The sequence below is a fragment of the Lepisma saccharinum genome, chromosome 2, assembly GCF_977018435.1.
Source record: "Lepisma saccharinum chromosome 2, izLepSacc3.1, whole genome shotgun sequence".
Classification (NCBI taxonomy): Eukaryota; Metazoa; Arthropoda; class Insecta; order Zygentoma; family Lepismatidae; genus Lepisma; species Lepisma saccharinum.
In genome coordinates this window covers 4,203,493-4,219,092 of record NC_139230.1, presented here as the reverse complement: position 1 = coordinate 4,219,092, position 15,600 = coordinate 4,203,493, and the positions used below count along the sequence as shown (strand labels likewise).

General features: G+C 36.0%; 1 protein-coding gene across 2 annotated transcripts in view; it reads left to right on the top strand.

Annotated features, from left to right (window-relative positions):
• The window catches only part of LOC145984349 (nitrilase and fragile histidine triad fusion protein NitFhit-like), a 30,473-nt gene extending 16,320 nt beyond the window's left edge, over positions 1–14,153 (top strand). For both annotated transcript variants that reach the window (XM_083118006.1, XM_083118005.1), the window contains exons 3-8: positions 392–547; positions 2,504–2,704; positions 8,196–8,408; positions 9,374–9,689; positions 11,386–11,561; positions 13,898–14,153. In XM_083118006.1, coding sequence (XP_082974132.1) covers positions 392–547; positions 2,504–2,704; positions 8,196–8,408; positions 9,374–9,689; positions 11,386–11,561; positions 13,898–14,065 — 1,230 coding nt within the window. In that variant the 3' untranslated portion in view covers positions 14,066–14,153. The remainder of the gene's footprint in view (positions 1–391; positions 548–2,503; positions 2,705–8,195; positions 8,409–9,373; positions 9,690–11,385; positions 11,562–13,897) is intronic.
• Positions 14,154–15,600: the final 1,447 nt, after the last annotated feature.

Sequence of the window (15,600 nt, the reverse complement as noted above, 5' to 3'; positions counted from 1 at the left end):
CTTTGAAATGAATCGGAAATAACTATCCAATTGTGCACCGCAGAAACATGAAATTTCACGTAGGTAATACTTAAACCGCATTAACCACATCCATCTTGAATAAGTAACTTTGCTAATTTTACAATCCCGTTTGGAACATCTTGTGTGACCTAACTACACAATTCTGTTGTAATATAGATATTTATGATTATTCTTTAAAAGACACATGCACAATAATATGATGATGGTGGTGGTAATACAGATAAATAAGAGGAAGAATGCTTTAATGTAGCCAAATGTTTAGTGGTTTCAGTGCATATTTGTATTATTATATTATGAACTCAAGCACAAGAAACAGTTAATATGTTGTCCACTTTCATGTTAAATGTTAATATTTAGAATTTCATTTCAGGTTATTTTTCTACCAGAATGTTTTGATTTTATAGGAGAATCAAAACGTGAAACATTGTCTTTAGCAGAAACCTTGGATGGTCCACTTCTCCAAAAGTACAAAGATTTGGCAAAGCATAATAATGTGTGGCTTTCTTTGGGAGGTTTTCATGAAAAGGTAAGACATTTGTATGAGGAGAAACTAATTTCAATATAGTTCATACTTAGGACTGCTCTAAATGCAGTATCTCAGTCTTTAGGTTTGCCAACTTCTATGGTGAAGTTGTTAGCACAGCATGCTATAATGCCAGGGGCCCCATGTTTGAATCCCATCCTGAGCATGCATGTTCTTTGAGAGTGTTTATCAGTGCCATCATATTATCACTCATCCTCATCTTTGCAATTAGCCAGAAATGGCAAAAATGCGATGCTAAATAATAAAATTCAAAATTAGTTTATATGTTCAGTTCTCATTGTATTCTCCTTGATAGAGGTCAGATGTGTGATTTGAAAGAAACTGCCTTGGCTGTGAGCCTTTGTTCTACTTCATTGCCAACACCATAATTTATAGGTTAAAAACCTAAAGTCGAGGTCTAGTGATAAGAGACCCCCTTTACTTTGTGTAAGCTGCTTTTGTTATGGTCTTTCGTAGTGTAGCTGCTGCCGGCTTGGAGCGAAACGAAAGTCCTGATTCATGTGGTGAAAAAAATCTTCATATTGCTGCCCATTCGTCTATTTGTTGTCTGTCGTGTTTGTTCTAACATTATTGTATTCACTTGTCTTTGTCCGTGTCCCAATTATTTGTTTCATGTTTGTCAACTACGATTTGTGGAAATAACTCATTGCCATGTGAAAGATTGTAAACCGGCTCAGCAGCAAAAATTATTTTGATTTCCAACAGATCCATATATATGTATATATCTTTCCGACTCCCTAAACAAATAAATGAATGGTGGGTTAAAGATAACTTTTATGGTAAAATATCAGTGTATTTGGCATGATAAATTGAATAAAAATTTGCATTTTATATCCCGTTTCTTGTTTTTTAACAGACTGCCATCTAGCGCTGGAAAAAATAAACAGTGGGATACAAATAACTCGTGTTCCAATGGTTAGATGTCGCTAGTGGATGAAGACCACAGAATTTAACTAAGGGAGAACATATCTTCCATTGGTTATTTTATCTATTGCCATAACACACTTTGCGGTTGAATACTATAGAAAAAACACAATACGTAACAAGCACCCCATCACTTCACAGTTGTCAGACTAATAAACAGACCACACAATACAAAGCAAGGACCCCTATCACTTCAGTCTCCTGTCTACTTTCAAGACCTCTGTAAACACAAGTTTAGTTTACTTTAGTGGGTGTCTTAATAAAGATGTATCAAAAATGTGTTCGCATCGAAGGTGAACACCTCCTTTTATAAATCTGGTAAGTAAACCACTTTTTAAAATAATCACTGAAACTGTTATGAACTGCTTCATCAAAACACTACAATGCTGACAAACTGATGACAGTGACTCACTTGACAATAGTGCAAACACCAACATGGCAGTCTACACTTTAACAAGGTTCATAAATAATATATTCATTAGAACTTAACCACGAATTCTTTGTAAATTGAATGAAATTCTGAATATAGTCTTTTTAAAAAGTGAATGGAATTATTATTATTTTACACATTAAAGGTAAAGAAAATAACTATATGTCTGAGATTTGAAAATGCAGTTTCTTAGTTGAAATTTTTGAAATGTGTATTTAGTAATTTTACCTGGTACTTAAAAGTGCCATGCTTAATGCTATCAGCTTCTAATCAAGAGTTCCTGGGTTTGATTCCTGATTGGAGCACATTTCAGTAGTTCAGATTTCACTTTACCTGGTAAGGTTAAATTTGAAAACCTTACTTTGAAACAAGAAGATATAGTGTAATATCTCATAAAGGAGAGATGTATGTTCTAATTTATTTGTTGCTTATTTTATTTGTCACTTCCTTTATTATGGTGTAGAACTTAAACCGGAGCTAGTTTCACTTGATGAGGAAATTCCTAAACTCTCCTTGTGAGAAGAAATGTGAATTAGGTTCACATCAAGTCAGATATAATGAATTGTAATTAATTTACCTTTCAGATCAGTGAAGAGAAAGTTAGAAATTCACACATACTCATAAGCAGCAGTGGTGAGATTGAAGCAATATATCGAAAAATCCATCTCTTCGATGTGGATATTCCAGAACAGGGTGTAAGGCTTAAAGAGTCAGACTTTGTTAAAAGTGGGACAGAAGTGGTTCTACCGGTTAACTCTCCAGTTGGGAAAATAGGTTTAGAAATTGTATCCTTTCAACAGCTTTAAAAACACCATGACACTTTTTTTTTCACTACATAGTTATAACAGACACTTCAGAGCTACAAATCTTAATTCTGTAAAAGACTACTTTTTAATGTGCACTTGTCTCCAAATCTTTCCTTTAGCATTTTTGAACTAGTTACATTGATGAAATGTGGCATCACTGGCAGGGTAGGTACAATTAGAGGCATATGTGCTATTGGAATTGGGGGGGGGGGGAGAACAAGGTAATTGGAGAAAGTGTAACTATCCTGTAAGTGAAACATTCAAAAACATAATATACGAGGCGTGTCAGGAAAGTGAAGATACAATGGATATTTATCTTAGGGAAAATATGTAAGGACAACACTGGCAGTAACCTTGATCCTTACTCTTTCCAGTAGCATTCATTTGCAGTGCTACACTGAGTCTTGTGTGAGTCACTCATGCTGGAAATGGCTGCGGCGATGAAAAAGTCTCACCAAATGAGATCTGCGGGCAGTGATTTGGTTTCTCCAGGCAAAAGGCGAATGTAGTTCAGCTGATATTCATCATCGCATTGCAGCAGTTTATGGGAACATTATGAATCTATTTATTTATTTATTTGTTTGTTCATTTAATCGTTAAAATATAATGAAGTGGTATTATGCCTTCAATTCCTTGAAGAAGGTCATCAGAGATCACAGATGGCTGGCTCTTGCTCCTGTGTTCATCATGGATATCTGTCTTACCTCCTGCGAAGGCCCGACAGGACTTCATCACATTTTGATGATTCATAATGTTCCCATAAACTGCCACAAGGTCATGATTAATGTCCGCAGGACTACATTCACCTTTTGCCTGCAGAAACCACATCACAGCCCACACTTCACATTTGGCGGGCTTTTTATCGCCACAACCATTTCCAGCATGTGTGACTCACACAAGACTCGGCATAGCACTGCGAATGAATACTGCTAGAATGAGCAAGGATCAAGGTTACTGCCAGCATTTCAACTTATTCCTTCTATATTTTCCCTAAGATAAATATCCGTTGTGTCTTTACTTTCCTGACATGCCTCGTATATGCATCGTAATTCTTACGTGATTCTTGACCTGAGATCTGCTTAAATAGTTGCTCGAGATAATAGAAAATATGTAGGGTCAATTAAATGGGAATCGATCCCAGAACCTTTGACTTGTGAAACTTACATGCTTCCACAGGGCCACCAGGACACTTGGAAGTCTGACAATATCTTCGCCTCATTACTAGGGAACGGATTTTTAGGTGCTAAAAGAGATGGATTTAGGACTTTATAAACTCCATTTTAGGACGTTTAGGTGCTTATAATAAATTAATAGGCATAATTTTTAATTAATAATAATTTACGAAATAACTGGTTTTATATGCAATTTGTATACAAAAGTTACTATTTTTAGTGTAATGAATACTATTCTTCGATTATAAAATTTGTCCAATGTAAAGTTTTATATTTTGAAGCACTGCACCACTACATGCTTTTCATTGTTCTCCGTGGTGAAGTTCTTCCAGTCGTCCGTGCATGGGCGCTTGTACATGGAGAACCTTCTCTCTACACTGCAGCAAACTTCATAAATGCAACTGCTGCTGATTCTCAAGGCAGGCTTGGTTCTCCCGAAGTGGTAACATTGTCGCCGTGTAACGAAGAGGTCGTAGGTTAGATATCCGTTGGAGGCACATAGTGGTTCGGATCCCACTTCAAACTGTAGGTCTAGTCCCAATTAGTCTGTAAGTGCATAAAGTGTGCTAAAACAATTCAACCTCAAAACTCAAACTGCCGGCAGGTTCACAGTGGTCTTCTCTCATTGATGAACAGCCTGTATACTATAGGTGTTTTCTACTGTTACGACGGGCACTCTATATGCTGGTAAGGGAAGTGGGGAGTGGGGAATATGCACCAGACCAACCAGACAACAGCGGTGATGCCAAGAGTTATGACATCGAGGGGAGGAACTACTATGTACACCTCGTTCTTCAAGCTTCCGTAGTTTCTTATCACACTGGATTGGTCGCTTCCCCGCTCCCCACTTTCCTTGCCAGCATATAGAGTGCCCTCTGTAAGACTGGAAAAGAGCTTTAGGGCAGTTGTAGTTTTGTAGTTTACGGTGCAAACTCTCCCCTTCACCTAACTATAGGGGAAATAGCCAACGTGATTGAGGGTTGCCTTTCCTACTCGTCACAGCAAGCACTCGAAACAGCTAATCAGATGGAGGCATTTTTGAAATCTTCCCGAGCTCTTACACTGTTGGAGGCCTGGATTGTTTTAACTGAATGATTCTGTAACTACGATTCTGTCCCAAAACAGCCCAAATTTTTGTTTGGTATGCTACACCTACGCTCCCTTTAACTACCTGGGGGAGTACAGCGTATAACAAGGGAGAACACCTCATCCAGACATTTCGTTCCACATTTTTCCAATTTCTTGATGCAGGCTGGAAGAAGGCAGAAATGTGCACACCCCCATGCTGTTGCATTGCTTCTTTTGCCACTTGGATTCGTTCAAGGGTCTCAAACATTTGTGATGGAAATTAAAGTTTGTTATTAATAAAAGTTATTTTTAAAGTTAAACGAATGTTTAAAAGGAGTTTTCCAAGTCAAAATAGGATTTTTAGGCATTTTTAGGTCCTATAAAATTTCAGTAGAAGGGTGCTGTGTACAAGAAAGATCTTTAAATAGCATACGTCTGGGATGTAGCAAAATAAATAGGTATGGACCTAGAAATCCGTTCCCTACTCGTTACACGCACCTGGAAAGCTCCAAAACTTGGAAGCGTTTCTTCTAGGAAATGGGTGGCTACTGCATGCTAGTACTTCTTCATATCAATACCTGTAGGGTATCCTAGCACTACATAAAGTCCTGTCCCAAGCTGTGCCCTCTTTTTGTAAGTTATTTTTCTGTAATTTGGTTACTTTTTCAAGTAATGTACCACTATTTGAGTTACTTTAAGAAATTAAGAATTAAAACTGTATCAGGATGGGTGTATTAAAAAATGACATGGTTAATGCTATCAGCTTCTAATCAATATTGATTGATTGATTTGTGGTTTTAAGTCCACTTTATGCACAGAAAGGCTAATCGGGGCTGGACCTACAGTTTAAAGAGGGATCCAAACCACTATGTGCCTCCACCAGGTATCGAACCCAGGACCCCTTGATCACAAGTCGACAATGTTACCACTACACCGTCAGGGAGGCACTTCTAATCAAGAGTTCCTGGGTTTGATTTCTGATTAGGGCACATTTCAGTAGTTCTGATTTTACTTTTTAATAATAATAGTAGTAGTAGTAATAATAATAATAACTAATGTGACTAAGGAACACAGTTTTCTTGTATATGTGTATGTGTAACATCATGTATAATTTTTATAGTGATTGTTTCTTGACATTTTGCTTGTATGTTTTGTTCCAAAAAGAAATTGCACACCTTAATCACAACAATTAAATGTTCTTTGAAATGTTATTAATACAGGGTGATTTTTTAAAACTCATGGTTTTCTTTGTTGTGTAACATTTGTAAATGAAGTATTATTTCCATGCGGTTTGTGGCAAATGAATAAGGAAGGATGGGAGATTTATTGGAGTATGTTTACTGGTTTATATGCATCCCAGGTAATATTTCTACGCCTCAACAAAAACAGCAAATATTCACCAGTGTACCCTACAATAACATTGAAGTATTGGAATTTTGCTAAACTGAATTAATGAAAATGAGTTGTTCTTTTTGTATTCACTCAAACATAAATAAAACATAAAAATTATGGCACAGACGTATGACATAACACCTCACCTTTAAAGAAGGTGCTGAAAGTGTCAACCTCCTTCCTGTAAACAAAGTCGAACACGCCGTTCCATGTTAAGGGCTGTCTGACAGTGTTTTTGCGCTAATGTTCGCAATTTCAGTGATAATGTTCTGCATCAACATTTCCAGGGATGTAGGGTTGTTTGTGTACACACGTCCCTTTAGGAAGCCCCACAGAAAGAAGTCAAGTGAAGTTAAGTCTGGAGACCTTGGAGGCCACAATTCCTTTGAAATAACCCTATTCGCAAAGAAACTTTCAATCAGTGCCATACTGTCATGCGATGTATGGCATGTAGCACCATCCTGTTGAAAATAACCCTGTGTGAGTTCAATGTCGTCCAAACTTTCAACAAATTCCATGAATATTGCCCTGTACCGCTCTGTGTTCACTGTTTCATTGAAGAAGATTGGACCCACTATACGTGATGCTGAGACAGCACACCATACCCCAACTTTCTGTGAGTGTAACGGGATTTCGATTACTCTATGTGGATTTTCAGCTGCCCATATCCGTGTATTCTGAGAATTAACATACCCAGAGAGATGAAACAAGGCTTCATCAGTAAACCACGTTATTTTCAGAATATCAGGATTACACACAATAAACATTAAAAACCAATTACAGTAATCTACACGTTTAACTTTATCTGGATCCTTCAATTATTGATCAGCTGTAATTTTGTACACCCTTAGTTTCGCAGTTTTCGCTGCCTTTTGACATGTTGAATAGCTATAGCCGGTTTCTTGTGACAAACGACAGAGATTTCTTGGGCGACCTCAAGAGTCTAGCACTGACATCTTCCACAACACCTGCCCACGGGGTCCGATGCTTCCCCGTCTCACTCAGAAGCGATCCTGTTTCTTCCAATTTCTTCACTAGCGACAATATTGTGTTCCTGTCTGCGGCAGAATGTGAGGCAAATTTGTTTCTAAATGCCCTTTGCGTAGCAACAACAGAATCAGTTTTCCAAAAACTTTTCACGATAAGCACACATTCCTGCAAGGAGTACACCATTCTTACTGTGTGTCCTGATCACAATAACGCAACTTTTCAGCACAACAATTACGCAAAAGCACACAACTTTCCAGCACAACAATATAACAGCTCAGTTTCCTGGTTATTGTTGAGAATGACAATGGTGCTATCTACAGGAGAAAACTTAACTTAAACCTCCGCACTGCATCCAAACCCCCAGACCATATAGACGCGAAAGGTACACTGGTGAATATTTGCTGGTTTTGTTGAGGCGTGGGCAGTATTACCCGGGATGCATATAAACTGGTAAACATACTCCAATAAATCTCCCATCCTTCCTTATTCATTTGCCACAAACCGCATGGAAATAATACTTCATTTACAAATTTTACACAACAAAGAAAACCATGAGTTTTAAAAAAATCACCTTGTATTACGTGTACTTTATAAAGATTGAAGTATCTGAGTTGCACTCGTTCTTTTTCAATTCATTTAATTATTATTTATTAAAGGACTAGGTTCAGCCTGTGGCTGTTGTGCCACCTGTTCAGATATATACTGCTTTGAAAATATGTCACAAGAATCACACTTTTAACAGGAACTTCTTTTTTTTTAATGTTTGTTTTTAGCTCTAATGTGTTCATTGAGTCATTTTACTTATTAGTGTACAGTGAATACAAAATCTTCCTTAACTTTGGATATAGTGCTATGATATGAGATTTCCTGAATTAAATCTTGCTTTAACAAAAATGGGTGCAGAGATAATAACTTTTCCGTCAGCATTCACTTTTGCTACAGGCGAGGCCCATTGGGAGATAATTCTCAGAGCTCGTGCCATTGAAACGCAGAGTTACGTTGTGGCAGCTGCTCAAACAGGTGTTCATAACAAGAAGAGATCATCATGGGGACATGCAATGGTAAGTCATTTATACTTTTCTTTTCTGTCGATGTGTCATCAACACACTTTCACAAAGTTCTGAATTACATCAGGTCATACTCTTATACTCCTGCTCTGAGAATAGTCATTTGTTTTTTTCTATTTTCTTTTGAGCTGGAGTCAAATTCATCTATGTAGATATATCTCCCCAGTGCAGGCAATTGAAAGGAAACATAATTACATAATTTGGAATATGTTGAAACTGTGCAACTTGAAAATAATCGTTACTTTAATGTAAGCTGTACCTCACTTTTGTATTTGTATTTTTCCAAATATCATTATGTATTATTGTAATATTAGGCACATATTTACCATGCACTCTAAAAGGATATTTCCTGTTGTTCACTGCAAGAATAAAAATGTAAATAAATTGTTAGATAAGATTACGACAGTATTAAAAGTCTAATTTAACATTTCTGAAACTCTAATCCCCTTTTGGAATTTGTTTAGGATGAGTTGGAACCCTCTTGAACTGTTATACATAAATAATGCATTTTGGGTTTTGTACGTGTATAAGTATTATTTATTTTTGATGAAGTGGAGATTTTGATGTATAGAAAAGTATTTTGTGTTTGTAATTTTTGTTATTTAGCATCGCTTTTCTTCTACTTTTAGCTAATGAGAGAATGAGGATGAGTGGTGATCAGATGAAATTGATGAAGGAGACTTTCACAAAGAGCGAAAGCCAACCACTTAAGGTGCTTTCATGCAGGTGTGTGTTGGGGGCAGGGGGATGAACCCTTCTTGTGCTCAATTCAAAATGGTTGTCCTATTATGAATAGATTACAATACATGATGTAGAAATGTGAAACTCCATGTACAAAAATCCAGTAACTGTTCTTTGTAATTTATAACTTCATTGAAATTAGCCAGGAGTGGCAGAAAAATGACATAAAATAACCTAATTCAGGTAAATCAATATAATTTATAACTTGCTGGTTGTAGGTGGTGGACCCATGGGGAGTTGTGATTGCAGAGTGCAAAGAAGGGACTGGCTTTGCAATGGCTGAAATTGATCTAGACTACCTGAAGAAAGTTAGGAGGTCCATGCCAGTGTGGAACCACAGAAGATATGATATGTATGCTGATGTGACAAGCAACAATTCGAGTAGTAGTAAGAATGATCCTTCGTTCAAGTTAACCTTCCCAGGTGATGATGAAACATTCACATTTGGACATGCTTCAATAAAAGGAAGTACTGTTATTGCAAGGACTGATTCTACCATTGCTTTCACCAACAAGAAATGTGTTGTTCCAGGCCGTATCCTTTTTTTAAGCAGATGAAAATGTATTTATTTGATTAAATAAAATATAATGTTTTCAACCCTCATTTCTATGTAAAAATAATGTTTAAAGTAGGTATACCAGAATGAGAAATGTAAATATCTGGTTTTCAGATCAGTGTTGTTATTCAAACTTATTTAGGTAACGTTTCTTCTGCAGAGGGCATGGCATAGAAATTGTACAAGATTGTATCCTGCATCGGCTTTTACTTGCATTTGTTTCAGTTATTTAGTTCATGTTCCTACTTAAGCTGTATACATAAAGAAAAACTCAATATTTGAGAAAGAATATCTGGTACAGCTGTGAAAAATATATTGATAAATTCATCCTTATTGTGCAATATATTATGTAATTATGCTGTCTTTTTACACATGGAGGCCATAATTACACATATATTGTGTACTTTATATCCATAAATATCCAAATGAATAATTTCACGCTGTGACGCCAGGGGTCCCAGGTTCGGATCCTGGCCTGGGCATGGATGTTTATGAGTGATTATTCATCAATTTCATCATGTCATCACTCATCCTCATGTTCACAAATTAGCCAAAAGTGGCACAAAAAGCAAAGTAAATTAAAGCAATCAAATGAATAATTTTCAATTTGAATGTAACATTTAGAAAAGTTCAATAATTTTGTTAGGGTATAGACAGTACACATTGCAGTATTTCATATATTTAAGAATATTATGCATGGCAATTATGTTATTTTAAAAAGTAAATATATTTTTTTTAAAAAAAAAAAGAAAATTGCCAGTATCAATTCAAATAAATAATTCGTAGAGGCACATATTTTTGGTAAATAAAAAAGCAAAATTTCGGTACAAAAACGGAGTCAATTTCGGGTTCAAAAGCGGTAAATAAAATAAAATATCGGTGTTATAGCGGTGAAAAAATGGATGAAAAGTGGTATATAAAAAGACATATTGGTGTTAAAATTGTGAATATAATCCTAAATTTGATTTAAAAAGTACACTTATTCCACAGAATTAACATTTCACTTCTAATAGCACATTTATGTAGTTATCATAGTATTAAGTTTATTTCTGTGTAAAAGGGTCTAATTTTGCTTCTCCAATATTAACAGCAGAATTAATCAATTTTCCGGGAATTGCATAACTCTCAGGATAATTCAGACCTCAGAAGGTGTCGCGTCGGTGAATAAACCCTGAATTTCGTGTTTAAGAGTTAATTTCGCTTTTTGCAGTTCATTTCGCATTATTTCGTGACAAAATATGGTCACAAAAAGCATCTCACACCTTTCAAAAACATGAAAAATTAACACTACAATATGTTTTTTCAAATTTCGTTTTTTCGTCAAAAACGAAATATGCATGCCTCTAATAATTCGTAATTTCTTGGACTCTTACATTACTGCATGGTAGGATGGGTTTTTAACTCCATGTGAGAAAATAGCACCTTAAAAATTAGATTTATTTTTGTATTATAAGGTCTGTTAATTTCATAGACATTTTACAATGTCTCGTAAATACTTTCCACTTTTAAATTCATATAAGGCATTTTGGGAAGAATAAGGAAAGGGTGATAATTTTGGTCAACTTCATTATTCCAACAGATAAGTGGCATTGTTTGGTTTACAGGTTGACAAATTGTGTACCTGGATCCTTTCAACTTTTTTCAAATGGAAATTTCCTTGACCTAAGATCTCAGATGTTTTAGTTTCCCCAATTCGAATTGCCAAGAGACTCTGCGAATTGCATCCACATGAAGTTTCAGACCTTTTCCATGTTGTACAGCAAATACAAATTGTTGTAGAGAAAATGTACAAAGCATCGTCATCTACAGTTGCAATCCAAGATGGCCCTGATGCAGGCCAAACAGTTCAGGTATAACTGTTTAAACTATTTCAGTTGTTTCTCATGATGTGTGTGTAGGAAACAGGGAAGTGTGTGCAATGAGAGAAGTACAGTTGACCAGGGTATTAGGCTGTCATCAGTACACTGTGGATTTATATGCATTAAAAATGAGCAAAATGTGAGAACACCGCACAAACAAGATGATATGTAGAGTTATCAATGCCAGTAAGAGTGTACACCCTTGAAATGACATTGATTTTTTTTGAAAATGTATTGATTTCAGGGTTTTATGTAGCCTCAGATTTTTCAAGGTGTACAACCACAAATAACTAGGATATCTTCATGTTAGGGGGAATAAAAAAGGTGATTGATAATAAGGAGACGTAGTGAGTTACTAAAATACTTGTAAATGTTCTATTAATAATATGGCCTGTGTCAGTGAAACCTATTGTATTCCAGAATACTTTCACAGTTTTCTTTTATTCATAACAACTGGTTGCATGTGCACTCATAAAGGCAAGAATCCCATGCAAATGCTAACAGCACCAATCAATCGTAACACTCCTAACCTAACAACATAAAGTTATTAGCACCATTAACCTGCGATCAGTCGCAGGTGAGCGCCGCACTCACTTTAAATTTTAATGAAGTGCCATTTTAACGTATTTAAAATATTGGCCTGTGATGCTCTCTAGCTGACTTTTAGAGTTTCACGAGCGACCTGATCACATTTTTATGAGATGACATAAACGGCATTATTAGAGCTCTCACACAAACGATTATGTTATATATTTTTTATTTACATTTGTGCATTATTTAGTCAATAGTTCTATCCTGTTTCTAGTGAGCTTTCATACCTATATGTTCTTGTCGTGTTAATAGAAAATTCGAAAGGTGTCGCATTGATTTTATATCATATCAGATTTCTGGAGATCAGATGGAAATACCTCGGAGGAACATGCGCATTTTGTTAACGCTCAGACTTGTTGGCTTTGACAATGTATACTTCGCTGTTTGAAAACAAATAAATATTTTGAAACAAAAATGTAATGAATAAGGAGGATTATAATCAACAGATCATTACAAGTACAAAAAATAAATTTAAGAAAATTAAAATACGGTGAAATTTGTCTGAAAAGCAAGGGTGAGCTCATCCGCGACCAGCGATGTGATTACAGCGAGCGTGACCGATCCTGGGTTAAATCTAACACTCGTAACCAAATTAAATCGATCATATCTAAAAAAAACTCCTCAAAATATACATACATACCTTGAAAATGCATTTTCCGCTGTGTGTTTGCAAAGGGTGAAATGTGTCAAGTGGCACATGAATGATGAAGTACATCACAACCATATTCAGGTGTACAGGGTCTCTTTCAGCAATATGCTGAAGAAGGATATTTGGAACATATCTGTATGCATGGGATCAGTTCATCCACTTTACTAGAGCACTTAACACTTTTTTCCAAAGAAAATACCATTGTATGCACATACACCCATAATTCTGACAAATTATACATTGTGTATTGATCAAAGTGTGTTTTAAGTCCACTTTATGCTCAGATAGACTAATTGTGACTGGGCCTACACTCAGCAGGAGTTTAACCAGAATTTTTCATTAGGGAGGGTGTTGTTCATGTTTAGGGGGGGTGTAAGGCTATATTTAGAGACAAAATGACCATAAATTGGGCCTTTGTGAAAAAAATTAGGTGGTGTCGAGGAAATTTTGGGGGGATGTGGATAAATCACTGGCCTACAATTTAAAGTGGGATCCGAATCACTGTGCAATGAGTCTCCATCAGGGATCAAACCTGGGACCTCGTGATATCAAGGTGATAGTGACACCACTGCACCATCATCGAGGCTCATATATTGCTCAATACACTGAGGGTAAGTTGTACATTGGTTCATTATTGGTGTTGGTGAAGACTTCATATCAACACTCATCCCTAGTTTAAAATAAGCACTATACGATATGCATTGTTATACATGTCCCATCGACATTGCATTTGATTACATTTTGTGTCTTATTTTAACTTGGAGAGTTGTATAATGCAATGTTTCAATGAAGCATGAAAAACGAAAGTTATATTAACACGTCAATTATGGAGAAATTACATTATTAGATATATAAATACCTTTTGCTCATCTTTGAAGAATATACATTTTAAAATGTAACAGTAATTCATTGTATCTTGTTTTGCCATGAGTCAGTTATGGCATGAGGTTTAATTTTAATCTTCTTTTAAGGCCATTTAATCAGACAGGAATTATATTCTTCTAAAGCTCTATGTTGAATGTTAGCTTTGTTGTACATTACTGTACTTGAGTATTTAATAACATGATTTTTTAATATTTTTTCTTAGCATCTTCATGTGCATGTATTGCCTAGGAAACCAGGAGATTTCCCCCAGAATGATAACATATATCATGAATTGCAGCAACATGATAAGGACACAGATCAACAATGGAGAAGTGAAGATGAAATGGAAAAGGAAGCCAAATTGTTACGATCTTGTTTGGAAAGCATATGAAGAGCAATGACAATGTATGTGTAGAATGGACTACTGTCCATTGATTTTTTGTATATTTTACAGTGGTATTTCATGTAAGTATGTAAATTTACTTAAATATATATTTTTGCAATAACTTTTTGTATTTCTTTGTTATGTTTTTATCATAATGTCAACAAAGTAATTAAACTTATTATGAAGTTTTGACACAGATGGCGGAATTATCTGTAATGTGTTTACTGAGACACTAAAACTACATGGTGCAACTATCCTTTGAGGGCAAGGTCTTCTAAGCAACCTTTTGTTTGGTTAAGCATGGTCAGTGAATAGAGTCCCATTGCAGGGTGTAAGGAGTGACCTTTTATGAAGAAAAAAAATATCAACCTCACTTGCATGTAGTACACCCTGGACTGCATTGTTGCTGACTTACTAGGCTCTGGCGACTGGCTTCACCATCAGTATAACCCTCTGTGGGGTTCCATCCCTTGTCTCATGGTGTTTGTGATTGTCCCTTCATCCACTTCATCTTATCATCATTCATCCTCCTCTTCACAATTAGCCAAACGTTACAGAAACATGAAGTAAAATAAATCAAATTGAGTTCCATTGCTGCTGTTCCAGTTCTATACTGGAACCAGCTTCAAGTTGTCCTCACATTGTTGAGTCAACGCCACCATTTTGTGGATTGAATCTGGGATCAGTCTTCTCCAAGGAGAGTGCTAATCAGTGAGCTGTGCAAGACTGTTTACTTTTACTGTTGTTGAAAGTTTATTATATTTGTATGAGGAATAATAACAGTTTGAACTATTAGGCTCAATCTATATAGGCACTTTAACAGCTCTGATACCACATGAACATCAAGTGTATGATATGTTCAATTGATGACATTGCAAAATCAGAACTGCCATATTTTCAACACCCACATTGTATGCAGTGCTGATGGAGTTTCCAACTCTTACCTGTATGTCTCAGGATATGCATTATAAACTTTGTTCCAAATTGGGATCATGGATATTGCATATAATATCAATGTATTAGAGTTTAGATACCACAAAGTTCTTAGTAATTGTAAGAATGAGTGAAAAAGTCTTTATGCATCTTAATTGTGTTTATGGAATTCCCTGGCAGAGTCATTCAGTGGTTGGATGTTTTGCTGGTACAAGTTGTATGTTCCAACATTCCTTCCAGTTCTGGCTTTTAATATTTTTAACCTGCTATTACACTGCTCTCCATAAATTAAGCAACAAATGGTGATCATCCAATAGAATCAAACACAAGGCCGGAGGGTGTACATATTTTGTTTGTAACGAAAGTGACCGTTGTCTGACACTAATAAGGGATATGATCCCTAACGCATTCGTTGCTTTCTTTCAGCGTGCCCACCACTCTTCTTCTCTTTTCTCCAACTGTTTTCTCTTTTACCTCACATTTTCTTGTTGTTGCTTAATTTCTGGAGGGCAGTGTACTATATTTTGTGAATGAAATTGTAGATTCACTGTGATCAGAAGGAAATTCACACTGGGGATTGAGTATCACAGTGAAGATGCATACAAATT